This window comes from Chelonoidis abingdonii, chromosome 11 (assembly GCF_003597395.2).
Source record: "Chelonoidis abingdonii isolate Lonesome George chromosome 11, CheloAbing_2.0, whole genome shotgun sequence".
Classification (NCBI taxonomy): domain Eukaryota; kingdom Metazoa; phylum Chordata; order Testudines; family Testudinidae; genus Chelonoidis; species Chelonoidis abingdonii.
In genome coordinates, this window is record NC_133779.1 from 44,204,317 (window position 1) to 44,218,896 (window position 14,580).

The 14,580-nt window shown below is 51.3% G+C and overlaps 1 protein-coding gene across 4 annotated transcripts; it reads left to right on the forward strand.

Annotated features, from left to right (window-relative positions):
• The first annotated feature begins 2,693 nt into the window (after window positions 1-2,693).
• CLK2 (CDC like kinase 2) lies at window positions 2,694-10,451 on the forward strand. 4 transcript variants are annotated; one of them, XM_032767157.2, is made up of 12 exons: window positions 2,694-3,004; window positions 3,362-3,599; window positions 5,431-5,527; window positions 5,877-5,943; window positions 6,274-6,390; window positions 6,653-6,819; window positions 7,253-7,347; window positions 7,796-7,925; window positions 8,233-8,315; window positions 8,631-8,710; window positions 9,247-9,337; window positions 9,793-10,451. In XM_032767157.2, the coding sequence occupies exons 1-12, from the start codon at window positions 2,835-2,837 to the stop codon at window positions 9,973-9,975; spliced, it is 1,518 nt and encodes a 505-aa protein (XP_032623048.1). In that variant the 5' UTR covers window positions 2,694-2,834; the 3' UTR covers window positions 9,976-10,451. The 4 variants fall into 4 exon arrangements, with proteins under 4 accessions (XP_032623048.1, XP_074927091.1, XP_032623049.1 ...); XM_075070990.1 differs by having other exon boundaries at window positions 7,799-7,925; XM_032767158.2 differs by having other exon boundaries at window positions 5,434-5,527.
• Window positions 10,452-14,580: the final 4,129 nt, after the last annotated feature.

Below are 14,580 nucleotides of genomic sequence, written 5' to 3' on the forward strand. Positions count from 1 at the left end.
TCCTGGCTTCAGAGCTTGAAGTGTTTGTTTGCAGTCCAAGCTACCCAGCAGGGAGGGAGCTGTGGGTTGCCCAGGGAGGCCTGGCTTTGCCCTCCATATCTTAGCTTACTTACTCATAAGGAGGCGACTCCACCACCTTTGACCAGAAGCCATTTTATGTCTCTGTGCACCTGCTTTCAATATCAGTGAAGCTGCAAGTACAAGAAATGAGCCAGGTGTACCAGTGAATCTTGGGATGAATAAGTTATGTGAGTGAGCAGTAGTGGGTGATGGGAGCTCTAATTTCACATGCTGACAGAGGAGACCAGGCAGTCACAATTAATTACTAGTTAATATTTCAGAGCCAGAGTTATCTCGAGGTGCTAGCAAGAGTGTGGGGGACAGGGGGCATGGCTGTCTTCCTGGCTCTGGGAAGGAGTGCAGTCTGGTGGCAAGAGCAGAGGGACTGAGAATTGGAACTCCTGGGTTCTGCCTCAGTGGCTGTACAATCCACTTAAGGCATTTCATCCCTCCAGTTCTCCTGTCTATGAAATGGAGATGATTATTGGCTGCATTTGGGGGGTGGGAGACATGCGAGATTGAACTTTGAGAGCCAGTGAGCAAAGAAGGCATCAGGGAAGTGCCCAGTGTTAGCATTTTAATTGGCCTACACTGGGAATGTGTCTGCGTGCCCAAAGAGGAATGGGATTGCCTTGCTGTACAGGTCCTATGGGGCCTGTTCACAAGGCCTGCTTGCTGCTGTACTGCACGCTAGTATCCCAAGACGGTTCCCCTTGGAGCTTGCCTGCTTCCGCTAGGCATTTGGGCCAGATGCCAGCAGCACCCAGAGCTCTCATTCACCTGCCTCCTTCCAAGACCCAGAAAAGCAAAGCTACCTGGGAGAGGAAGGGGCGAGGCTCCAGAGTATGTTGGCTGTTTCTGAGTGTGCTCATTACAAAATGAAGGACTGACTGGAGGTGGAACGTGCAGATGCTGCCACTAGAATAGCAGTGGCCAAAGCTTCTTCACTTGAGGATGGGGAGTAGTACAGACCCTTCTGCTGGGAAAAGGCACTCTGCTAAGGAGAGAGCAGCATGGATCCTGTCACCAGAGAGTCTGTGTACCAGCCTAGGGCTCTGCTCTAGCACAGAGGTACTTTGATACACTTGGATAGTCATCTTCCCCTCCCACCGCCCAGTTCAGAGACATGAGTGAGCAGCCCAGGCATCCTCGCCTTTCCTTGTTTGGAAAGTGTCCTCCTACTGTTGAGTTCAGCTGATAGAATCAAGTTCACTTGATGGGAGCAAAGTGCTTGGCTGTGTTGGTATGGAGCTGGTTGGTCCTGGTCCTGGTCCTCTGAGGACATGAATCTGACCTTGCCCTGGGTGCCCAGAACATCACACCCTGTGCCCAGAACCAAAAATAATGCTGTGACTCCCAGACTTGCTTGTATTTCTTCAACTCTTCCAGCCTGCAGCACCCGGACCCCTCACTGACATGTCCCTGGGGCTTTGTCCTTTCCAGAGAACACTGAGGTGCTTAGTGAGTTCCCGTAACTTTTGCAACCTATCCATGTGCAGGCAGAATTTGAGAGAGCCCCCTCCAGCTGCCTTCACTCAGAGAGGCTCTGACTAGAGATAATAGGAGAGACTGGGGATGTTTTTGATGAACTCTCCATTGAAGTAGAGCTGACACCAGAGGCTGGGCTTAACTTCCTGGGCTGCCGATGCCATGTGTTGGATAAATGGGGGGTGTAGGCCCCAAATGGAAACTGTCAGAATCTGAGAGGGAGAGGCCAGTATCTCTGAATTCTGCTGGACAAAAGCAATGTCCTCTTCCGTGCATGGCATTTCATTGAGTCCTGCTGTGCGCATCCGTTCCTGGGGGGCGGTGAGACGGAAGGGAAATGTAAATGAGGAAACAGACCAAAGTGAAAACAGATCTAGGCGGATATTCATGTCCAGTATAGCACTGAGGATTCTGAACCCTCTCCATCCTCGCTCCCCCGCACCCTCCACTGGGCCTAGTTCATCTCTGCCCTTGACCTGCTGCAGTAACACCCTGCAATCTGCCTCTCCCATGTAGCATGCTCAGAACACTGCTGACAGTTTTGCCTTCCCCTCTCGCTGCTCCATCAGTGTCACACGCAACTGAGTCTGCACTGGCTTCTCTTCAGAGCTGTCTCTATTGCTGCCCTTGTCCTTGCCCTTCTGTGTGCAGTCTCCCATAACCATGTGACGTGGTGTCCCCGCGTGTGCACACGGCACACTCCACCCCTCAGAGCTGGTCAGAAAAACAATATTTCAGTACAAAATGGGTTGCGGGGCGAATTGAGCGGTTTTTAGAGACCAGCCAGCTTCTTTCTCCTCTCTCTCCTGGGGCCATGCTGGCCTTGTAATGCATTGGTGGTGTCATACTTACCCAGCAGCTCTTTAGGGCAGAGAGCTCTCTGGCAACTAAGTCTGGAGCTGGAGTCTTCATCCCAATTCAGTGTGTGGTCCAACAGCCCTTAGCATAGTCCAGACGTAGCCCCAGTCAGGCAGGGCTTGTACTCGTGTTCGCAGCAGCTGGTGTTGCTGTCCTGGGATGGATGCGTCTCTGGGAGGTGTCCTGGGGCAGCAGCTAGCCTGGTGAAATGGCAACTTCTGTACTGCTGACAGAGGTGGGCCTTCCTGGGGGGGTGGGGGTCTGTCACCTCTTCCATGGGGGGAGGTTGGTTTCTGACCCATTGCTCTTTTGGACAATTTTTCATTTTCCTGCTCCGTGTGACCCCTTGTCTGGGGTCAGTTCCACTCAGGCTTTCTCTGCTGTCAGACACCCTGGAGGTCACTTGCTGGTTCTGCCCTCTCCTCTAGATGCCTCACTCCAGAAGGTACCGCTCATCGGAGCGCAGCAGTCGAGGCAGCTATCACGAGCGCTACAGAAGTCGCAAGCACAAGAGGCGGCGGACGCGGTCCCGGTCAAGCAGCAGTGAGCGTGACCGGCGGCGCCGGCGAGAAGACAGTTACCATGTTCGCTCCAGGAGGTGAGTGCCGGGGGCAGGCTGGGACCTGGCTGCACCCCTGTAACTGCACTGAAGGAAGTTGCTGTCAGCTCAGTTTCTGCCAGCCAGGTGGCCTGGCAAGTTTGGTGCCCCAGTTTGGAGGAAAGACTGACCGGCTGCCCCCTGCCAGTCACTGGGGGAAGTGCACTGATGCCAGCAGGCATAGGATGGTGTCTGGAGGACTATTGCCAATGGGGCTGTGGAGAGAGCTGCTTTAGTCCTTCCTGGGGGAGCATGTGAGCAGTCACTAAAGCCTGAACTCAGGGAAGCTGGGGCTTGCTGCTGCTGCTTTCCAGCTGGGCCCAATCATGTTCCAATTACTCTTCTTCCCCACCCCAGCTATGACGACCACTCTTCAGACAGGAGAGCCTATGACAGGCGCTACTGTGACAGCTACAGGCGGAATGACTACAGCCGTGAACGAGGGGAAGCCTACTATGAAACTGAGTACCACCACTCCTATGAGTACCAGCGCTCCCGGGACCATGACGGCAGCTACCGGAGCTGCAAAAGCAGCCGGCGTAATAAGCACAGGCGGAGACGGCGCCGCAGCCGGTCCTTTAGCCGCTCCTCATCGGTGAGTACCCTGTAACTCCAGATCTTTCCCTGTAACCTTTCTCTCCCAGGTTGCGCGCTTGGTAAGTAGGACACTCACTTACTTTCTTACACAGTCTCAGACTCAGCTTGTGAAATGCATAAAAAAAACCTAGTGCAGGCAGCTGCTCCCATCCGCCGTCCTGATGCGCCAGTGCAGCAGCTGCCCTGAGCCTGATGGGCCCAGGCAGCTTTCGGACACCTTTTGGGTTACCCATCCTCCAGTAGGATAAGCCAGGAGAGGAGCTGGGCGCCCCATGGGGCCCAGTGCAACCCATGTGGGTCTGTGCAGCCCCCACCTCTTGTTTCCCCAGGTGGTGACGCTGTGACTGTTGTTCCCATCTCCTGTCCCCATCTCCTGTCCCCCAGTAGGGTGCTGCTGTTGTAGTTGTATGTGTTGTTTGTATCACAGTACTGCTTAAGGGCCGCAACCAAGCAGCAGGGTCTCTGTGCTGGGCAGCATGGAAGTGATAAGATGGTCCTTGCCTCAGAGAGGTCAGTATCACTGTGACTGAAGGACTGGCCCGTGCAGCCCCAGTGCCTGGCATCCCCACCGGAGTGGTGCTGTAGCAGGAGGCCTGGTCCCTGGGGTGCTCAGCTCTTGTTTCTGAGCAGTAGAGCCATTCTTTAGCTTCTGCTGGATGGGCCCTGGCTATTTAAGATGTTGTGCAGGGGGCTCTGGCAAAACAGTTTGGCATGTGCAGCAATCAGTTCAGATGGAGGCAACAGGCTTTTTCCCGCATAGGGTCCCCAGCCTTCTTCCTCTTGCCTACGCTGCTGCTTGCCTTCCGTTTTCTGTAGGCTCAAGATACTCTGTCTCCACTTGGTGTCCTGGCTGCATGTTCAGGGCTGTTCCAGGACTAGGATGGGAGTCCTGGGCTGGAGATGGGGCCTTCAGGCTGCTGGCTCTCTGCTCCCAAGTGTGGGGTTACTTAGCTGAAGAAGAACTGAAAACAGGAACTCTCTCTTCTCTGATGCAAGTCTCTCATCTGACCTCATCCCAGGCTGTGCCCATTCCACTTTGTGCTCTTTTCTCTGGGGGGTTAGTCTCTCCGGGACCAGTTTGGTTAGGGGAGGGCAGATGAAGAGGTCTCTGATCTGCCTCAGGGGTTGTTACTCACAAGGTCTGTCTGGTTCTGGATGCAGCGTTGTGCTTTGTAAACCTCTTAGTTCTTCCTTCTGTGTTGGGGTGGGGAAGGCTGTTGGGGCTGGGGGACTGTTGGAAAAGGGTGGGGATGTCTGTGCAGGGGCAGCTTGGCCCTTTACTTGTGACGGATTTCCCAGCACACTGTCTGCTGCTGCCTTTCCTTGGTGGCTGATGTGGGGCTGATGTGAGCCCCTCCCTGTGGTCACCGAACACTTGGCTGGTGACTGTGTGCTCTCTTGGCATTGACCCAGTGCTGACGATCAGATCCTGCTCCTCTCCAAAGCCCCAGAGGAGTGAGAGCAGCTGGCCCCTCCCTCTCACTACCCCATCCCCTCCGCTCGCCCCTGTTCTGGTCTTTGCTCTTGCACTGGTTCGGGGGGGCTGTCTGTAGGTTTTTTTTTTTTTTTTTCTTTTTTTGCTACAAAGAAAAGCAAACTGTTTTTTTCTTTTCTGAGCTAGTGTGTTGTATCTTGACATGTTCCCTTGCAATATCCCTATCGTTATATATTCCTCTGTGCCGTATGAATTGGCTGGGAATCCCTCCTGCAACCCCTCCTCAAACAACCATGTGAATTTCCAAACCAACCAATGTGTGACGCTGGCTGCTGCGCTGGTTTGAAAATCTGATTGGCTGGTGAATGATGAATTCCCTGTCTGCCTGGGCCAGCAGCGGAGTCGACAGAGCAGCAGAAGGGCCAAGAGTGTGGAGGACGACGACGAGGGGCATCTGATCTATCGCGTCGGCGACTGGCTACAAGAAAGATGTACAGCCGAATCGTAACATAATTTAGCTCTCTAGTTAAGCTCCCATCGCAGTCGCAGATCTGTCTTATCTTTCTGTTCTGTTTTATTTTCATTGTTTTTAAAGAGAAAACCCCCTTCCCTCCCTCCTTCCCTTTCGTTAAAGATATTAATTTTCTATTTTGCATTACCAAAATACCAGGGAACTAGGGCAGTTGCCTTGTGCAGCTGGTGTCAGCATTCTGCTGCACTGGTGTCTCAAGCTGTGTGCAGGCTAGGTGTCGCAATGCATTCTCCTCTGCCTTGTGTATGCGCTGCACCCAGGTCCTGCTCACTCCCTCATGTTGCCTTCTCTCTCTCTCTCCCTCTCAGATGAGATTATTAGCACCTTAGGGGAAGGCACGTTTGGCAGAGTGGTGCAGTGTGTGGATCACCGGAGGTAAGCATGCTGACTGGGCTCGCACGGTGGGTGGGCAACCAGCTAAATGTGTGTGTAAAGGCTGGAGCTTTTGTGTGGAGACGAGCCTCCTCCCTCCTGGACTCCAGTTCAAATCCAGCGTGGATCAGTAGGCACCCACTGCTGATCCCATATGGTGTGGGATACAGTGGTGGGTCTTGTGATTGTTTGTAGTGGAATAAACCCACCATCTCAGTCTGCACTGTCCAGCCAACCAAAATCTCTGCTGGACCTGGCTAGTCCATGACACCCCTTCCCCAGGGCATGGGCTCAGCTCCACAGTGACCTTGCTTTCTTCCTTCCTCTCCCCAGAGGGGGTGCACGCGTCGCCCTAAAAATCATAAAAAACGTGGAGAAGTATAAAGAGGCTGCTCGACTGGAGATCAACGTGCTGGAGAAAATCAATGAGAAGGATCCAGAGAATAAGAAGTGAGTATCTTGCTGTGGTGGGGCCAGGGAGGCAGTGTCATCCTAGCCCCTATGCCCTCCAGCTGCTAGGGAGCTGCCTGGCAGCCCATGGTAGGGTGTGTGGGGCGGTAGTGCCATCCCAGTCTGCCATACTGGGGTCCTGAGTTCATTATTCAAAGTATTGTAGGGTTGAGGTCAGTCTTGGCTGCTCTGTGCCCGGTTGGGGGGTGGGGAATGGCTGGGGAGGACTAGGACCATCTCTAACAGAAGTGTCTCCTCTCAGCCTGTGTGTGCAGATGTTTGACTGGTTTGATTACCATGGCCACATGTGCATCTCCTTTGAGCTGCTGGGGCTCAGCACCTTCGACTTTCTGAAGGACAACAACTACTTGCCCTACCCCATCCACCAAGTGCGGCATATGGCCTACCAGGTGTGCCAGGCTGTGAAATGTGAGTGGCAGCCGCTCCCCTCCCTGACAAGATGGGGCGGGAGGATCTCTGAGCCACACCTGTGCCAGCTCTGCATCTGATAAGCCCAGGGCACCCCATCACTAGAAGGGGTTCACTTCTGCAGATTCCAAGGCCAAGCCCTCCCTGCCTACCAAGAGAAGGAAAATGGTGCATTGGGGTGAACCCACCCTCCTTTACCCATCTCTATAAGAGCAGTAATCATGTGGGATGGGGACAAAGAGGTGCCACAGATCTGGGTACCCTCTCTTTCTGTCCCCCACAGCTGTGTGTGGAGCTCATCAGCTCCAGTTCCCTGCACCCTGGGCTGGAGCAGTGTCTGACAATGTAAGCCACATTCACTGACCACTGCAAACTGGTGTCGGTGTCAGCTGGGTTTAATGGACTCTGACTCTGAGCATGTTTTCCTCCCCAGTTCTGCATGACAATAAACTCACTCACACGGACCTCAAACCCGAGAACATCCTCTTTGTGAATTCGGATTATGAACTCACTTATAATCTGGAAAAGGTAAAGGGGCTGCCCTCACCTTAAGTGCCTCCTGTGAGGTGTTCTGGCCTCTCCTGGCCCTACAATCAGATAGGAAGGAGTGGGGGGCACCCGTTTTCCTGGTGGGAGCACTAGTGAATTGTGCTGTAGGGAACAATTCTGCAGTGTTGGTCTCCTGCCCCTGGGAGGTGGATGGGATGGGACTGATAGGGTTCCTGTGTCTGTTCAGGGCCCAGTTATCACATGAGTTGCCTTCATCTTCTGTAAACAGACAGCAGTGGCCCCACGGCGCTCTGAGAGCTGGTGAGAGCAGCCTTTGGACTTGTGGGTGGGCAGGAGTAGAAGGACAAGTGCCAGGCCTAATCGTGCTCCTCCAAAGCGATCCATTTCTGTGGTGCCCTGCTGTGCAAGGGGCTGAGGCTGCCTGGTGAAACTCCTGTGTAACTGGTCCCTTCTCTCTCTCTCCAAGAAGCGAGATGAGCGGAGCGTGAAGAGCACAGCCATCAGAGTGGTTGATTTTGGCAGTGCAACGTTTGATCATGAGCATCACAGCACCATTGTCTCCACCAGGCACTACCGAGCCCCAGAGGTCCTACTGGGTATGTACCGCTGGCTCTGCGTGCTGGGCTGCAGGATGCTGGCCCCTAAGTTCCCAGGGATCACACTGAGTAGGCACCATGGGCTCTGTTCGCTGAGCTATGGGCTGTTTGCCTGCCTGCCATGCCATTTTTCTAGAAATGCCAGCAGATGGACAGCTCAGAGCACTGGCTTCAGTACAGGCTGTGAGCACACTGAGTGTCAGTCAAGGCAAAAGTTTCCTTTGGCAGCAGCTTATAGAAAAGGAGGTTTGCAGATCTTGTGCAGTGACTGCTCTTTCCCTCTGGTAATAACCCCTCTGCTTCTTAGAACTCGGCTGGACCCAGCCCTGTGATGTGTGGAGCATCGGCTGCATTGTCTTCGAGTATTATGTGGGCTTCACCCTGTTCCAGGTGAGACTCATGTCTTTGCTCCACAACCACATCAGCTTCAAGCTGATGGAGTCAAATCCTGGCACTCTCCCACTATTGTTTTGGGACATCCATGCCTGGGAGTGGGTTCTCCTGATCATTGGTGTCCTCTAGTGCTGCAGTCAGCGGTGCACTGGGCATTGGCTGGCAGCCAGGAACCACACTCGTTCTGTGGCTGCAGTAAGAGGCTGAGACATCCTAGCACCAGTGAGCTGGAGAATCCCCCGAGCTGTGCAGGAGTCTGAATCTGCTTCATGACATCCCCTTATGAGCTGGGCCGATCTGTTTCTCTTCCAGACTCATGACAACCGGGAGCATCTGGCCATGATGGAGAGGATCCTGGGTCCGATTCCTTCACGGATGATCCGAAAGACCAGGTGAGAGAAGCTGACGGGATGCTGCAGGACCTGCCATTTGCTCTCCTTGCCCCATTTCCCTGTGGTAGTTCCTGCTGATGTGGGGCTTGGGCTCAGGGGTTCCTTACTGAATCAGCTCTGTTTACAGTGCTGTTCTGGAGTAGAACAGCTGAACACGCCTGTGACCCCCGCCCCGTATTGTCTGGGTGGCTGAGTCTCTATGGAGGCAGGGGGTCTCCACTCCAGCTCCTTGTTGTTATGGCCTCATTGCTCAGTCCCTTCTGCTGTAACTTAGGCCTGGGCTACACTAGCGGAGGGGTTCAAACTAAGATACACAACTTCAGCTACGCTATTCGGGTAGCTGAAGTCAAAGTATCTTAGTTTGACTTACCTGGCCGTCCTCACAGCAGCAAGTTGACTGCCGTGGCTTCCTCATCGACTACGCTTACTCCTCCTGCCGAGGTGGAGTACGGGCGTTGATTTGGGGATCGATTTATCGTGTCCAGACAAGACACAGTATAGACGTAGCCTTACTGTGTCACCTCTTACTCTGGCAGGAAGCAGAAATATTTCTACCATGGTCGCCTGGACTGGGACGAGAACACCTCTGCAGGCCGCTATGTCCGGGAGAACTGCAAACCACTGCGGGTAAGGCTCCCAGCTGGGGCACCCCTCCCTTCCCATGGGAACTCTTAATACCTGCCCCAGCTCTTGAGAATTTGGACTCTGTGTAGCCAGCAGGGCTGTGAACGTGGCCTCCTGGGAGCCACTGAAAGGCTCTGTCCACATGGCTTCTTGATGGAAACCGGAACTGAGTTAGAGATTAAGACTGGAAATGGAAAAGGCAGTGATGGGAGCTTAGCCAGAAGGCTGAGAAGGGGGTTGAGGGCTGAGAAACCTTGGGGGAGGTGCCTGCAAAGGAGAAATGAGAACTGGACAACACGTGCTCGTTAGAATGCTCCACAACTTTGGGGCCTTCTAGGTCCCAAGCCCTAACTGGGCTCTTTGCCCCGGAAGCATGTTGGGAGCTCCCAGCTGTACTGCACTGTGGGTGGTGGGCCATGCTGTATCTTTCCCCCGACTTCTCCCCCTCATCTTCCCAGAGATACCTGACCTCTGAGGCTGAGGACCACCACCATCTCTTCGACCTCATCGAGAGCATGCTGGAGTATGAGCCGTCAAAGCGCATCACTCTGGCCGAGGCACTCAAACACCCATTCTTCGACATGCTGAAAACAGAGCCAAGCACAAAAGTGTGGGACTCTAGCCGAGACATCAGCCGGTGACACTGCTGGTGCCCAGTCTGTCCTCGGATTCTAGCCCCCGTGGAGGCCTATGTGATTTCTATTTGGACACTCGGTGCTTTTTTTATACAAAAAAAACTCAAACAAACCCCCCTGGATCTTTTTGTTACTATTTAAAACTGTTGATATGTGAGATATTGTAAATACCCGAATCTATATCTGCCTTTGAGCTCCATGGACCCAAGCCCCTGCTGCTGCCATTACTCCTAGGGGAGGGGGCCTCTTATGTCCATGCTGTGAATACCTCTGTTCATGTGTTGCTTTGTCTCCTGTTCTCTCCTCCTGCCCTCCCCAGGGCTCTCGGCTGTCTGTAGCTCATCCATTTTCTTGTAAGTTATGAAGCTGGTGGGGTTGCATGGAAATTATTTTTTTGGATCAATGTCATAGCCCATCCCCGCCCCAGAGTTTTATATGAATTTTGTACAGTCTTTGTGAAAATAAATATGACGTCAATTAAACTTTCTGGCCTTCCTCCCAGTCTGCGTCCAGACTAGTGGGGGCCCATCTTGGCATTTTCTGGTGCCCTGGAATTGAGGTGCTGCCTCCCCCATCCCAGAAGATGGGGTATGTGGTGCATGGGACATTAGCCTAAATAAGAACTTTAACCCCCAGATCTTTGCGAATTCCCTGGAAATGGAGGTTCAGCTGCTGTCTTGTATTGAGTAGTAAATGTACTGTTGGTGGTTCTTTTGGGCCCTGATGCACAACATCAGCTGCACTTTGCTTCTGCAGAGGATGGATGGGAGTCCTTTGTCCCAGCAAGAAGATACTTGAGGGGACAGGATCCCTGTATTGGTTTCTGCTCTGCTTGACCCATTTCCAGCTGTAATACTCATTCCAATCTTGAATGCTTGACTGGTGCCCAAAAACGCACCTGCCAAGGGTTGCTCTTGGTGTGAGGGTTGCAGCTGGATCTGAGCTATAAGCCCTGATGCCTCAATCCTGTTTCAGAGTTACTGCTGTGTGACTCTGATTCGATTATAGGGTGGAGATCGGACTGGGGACAGCCAGCTCCGCAGTTTTGCAGCCAGAACTCCTTCCTGAGGGTGAGCCATTCCAAGCAGTGAGGCCATCTCCTGTCCGCATTCCTCTGATGGACTTCCTATGCATTGTTCTTTGCTCTTGTGCCTTCTGTAGCTGCCATGTGCTACCTAGTAGCCTTGGCACCTCTGCAGAGGTCACTGCAGCAGGACTCCTGGTCTTCCAGCCTGGCTTGTTGGCTGTAAGAGGATTGGAGACGTCAGTTGCTGTTCCAGGGGACAGCAGAGCATGTGCTGGCTCCTCTGGAAAAGCCTCCTCATTTCAGGATTAGTGTTTTGTGGTTGGAAGGTGCTAAATATGAAATGCAGCCAGCTCTGGTGTGGGGCTGGCAGCCCGTTCCTAAGACAAAAAAAAGCAGACTTTAAGCCCAGGTTGCTGTGACAAATCCAGACTTTTAAAGTGTCCCAGGCTCATTAATGTCTGCACCAAGTGAGCCTGAGTGTTTGAGGTCTTGCCAGAGCGTGTCACTCTGTATTAGTGATGGCTGTCAGGAAAACTGGCTAGGTGCACTGTAGCTATCCCTTTGCAGGCGGCAATCCCAACAAGAGCTTTCCTTACCCAAACTCACAGCGTAGCTACCTGTTCTGCTGCTGAGCTAGTCTCTCTGTTCCTCTCTGCTCTTTTACCAGCTGCACAGCAGGAGGAGTTGTCTGAACTGGGCTATCTCCCACTGGAGCCACAAACATAGTGGAGTCTTCATGTTAGCTCTTGGTTAAATGCTTGGCAGAGAAAGTCTCATAGGGGACTGGGGGAAGAGACAGAACCGATGCATGAGGAGCCCTCGTGTAGCGTGCTTTGCTAATGCATCATCTGGCTATGACAGACCATGCCCTAGCCTAGCACCCTGTCATCACTCAGAAGGATAAAGGAAAAGCTCAGCTTTACCTGGAGTTAGTGAGAGCTGAGACTTGGGTGAGGGATGGGGTAACATTGAGTCATCTTTGTGTCCTGATTCCAATTTAAGGAGCCTGGGCTGGGAGCATTAATCTGTCTCCAACAGTGCTGCTCAACCAGCAGTGTATCACATTGCAGTGACACAATGAGCATCCAGGATTGAGGACAGGAAAGCCTGACACCACCCTGCCGGCCATCAGTGTCCAGCTGAGGGCAAGCAGGAGCTGGATCTGAGTGAATAACCTGTTCCCTGTACCCAGCGAGGTCCGGGAGAGAATCCTATTTCCAGCCTGACCACCTGCCCTCAGCCTCCTGGGTAGCAACATAGCCAACTCCCTTTGCAGCTTGAGAGAGACCAGAGTTCTGCCCTGGACATTATGCACTGAGCTACCAACCCCTGTGCTATCAGTCTGGCAACCTGGAGGCTGGGTGGGGAGTGGCTGCATTTGGGACACACATTCCTTCTAGCTCCTCTCTCTTGCTCTCCAAGAGGATGGATGATAATCTGTGGCCATGAGGCAGGTGCTACTGTTGCCCAGGTACTGAATTCCTGGACCTGTGTTTGGCTCAGCATGCTTGCCCTCTGTGCCCCATACAGCCAGCTCCCAGGATGGTGGCAATCCCCTTGGCATATCAGGGGAGTCTAGCCACCTGCTGTGTGTCTCCAGATGATGTCTGAATGGGAAATGTTAGTGGAACTAGCAGCACTGAGGGTCCCTTGTGCCCTGTATCCTGACTTGAGCTGGCCAGGAGATTCAAAGCCACTGGAATTTCCCTGTCTGTCTGTCTTTGTCATCCCAGGGATTCCTCCCAGGCCAGCTTGGGACTGGGACATGCCTAAAAATAGCACCTCGCAATGCCCTACATGGATTCATAGATTCCAAGACCAGAAGGAACCAATGCAATCATCTTGTCAAACCACCTGTCTAGCACAGGGCGGAGTAATGCCCTCAAATAATTCCTAGAGCAGATATTTTTAAAAAAACACCCAATCTTGATTTAAAAATTCAGTGACAGAGAATCTATCGTGACTTAGTAAATTGTTGCAATGGTTAATTACCCTCACGGTCAAACATTTACGCCTCGTTTCCAGTCTGAATTTGTCTAGCTTCTACTTCCCACCATTAGATTGTTAGACCTTTCTCAGCAAGACTGAAGAACCCATAGTTAAACACTTGTTCCCCATGTAGATACAGACTGTAATCAAGTTGCCCCTTAACTTTCTCTTTCTTAGGCTAAATAGAATGAGCTCTTTAAGCCTATCACTATGCCATGTTTTCTAATCCTTATTCCTATGCTCTTCTCGGAGCCCTCTCCTATTTATCAATATCCTTCTTGAATCGTGGGTACCAGAACTGGACACAGATTCCATCAGCAGTCGCACCAGTGCCAAAAAGAGGTAAAATAACCTCTCTATTCCTACCAAGAGTCCTCTGTTTATGTATCCCAGGCATGCATTAGGTCTTTTGGCCATGGTGTCACATTAGGCTTTCAACTTCAACTACGGTAATTATCCCCCAGAACCTCCATGTTTTTTCAGAGTCACTGCTTAAGAGTTCTCCATCCTGTAAGTATAGCCTAAGTTTTTTACTAGACGTATACATTTACATTTAGCCATATTAAAACACACATTGTTTGCACCCAGTTTACCAAGCAATCCAGGTGGCTCTGAATCAGTGTCCTGTCCTCTTCATTATTTACCATGCCCACAATTTTTGTGTCATGTGAAAACTCTGATGATTGTGTTTTCTTTCAGGTCATTGATAAAAATGTTAAATAGTGTAGGGCCAAGAACCACTCCCTGCAGGACCCCACTGTAAACACATCCGCTTGATGATGATTCTTCATTTACAATTACATTTTGAGACCGATCAGGTTTTTTATCCATTTAATGTGTGCCATGTAAATTTTATATCATTCTAGTTCAGGGGTCGGCAACCTTCCAGAAGTGTGTGCCGAGTCTTCATTTATTCACTCTCATTTAAGGATTTGCATGCCAGTAATACATTTTCATGTTTTTAGGTCTCTTTCTTTAAGTCTATAATATATAACTAAACTGTTGTTGTATGTAAAGTAAAGAAGGTTTTTAAAATGTTTAAGAAGCTTCATTTAAAATTAAATTAAAATGCAGAGGCCCCTGGACCGGTGGCCAGCACCCGGGCAGTGTGAGTGCCACTGAAAATCAGCTCGTGTGCCACCTTACCCAGTAAGAACTTAGCCAGTACTCCAGGACTTATTGAAAATCAGCATTAATGGTCTAGTGAGCGCCTCAGCCAGCTCTTTTAAAACTCTGATGCGAGCTATCTGGACTTGCTGATTTAAAAGTATCTAACTTTAGAAGCTTCTGCTTAAAATCCTCCAGACATACTATTGCAATGCAAAGTATGTTATCACCATATGATGAGACTAACATCTGGTTTTCCGCCAAACGCAGAACAGAAATATTTATTGAACATTTCTGCCTTTTCTGCATTATTAATAACACTTCCATTTCAGTCTAATAATGGATCAATATCATTGTCAGGATTCTTTTTGTTCTTTACATATTTTGTTAAAAATTCTTATTGTCCTTAACTCTGCTGGCTATACATTTCTCCTTGTCCTTTTGTTTCCCTTATCAATTTTCTACAATACCATACTTCTGATTTATAT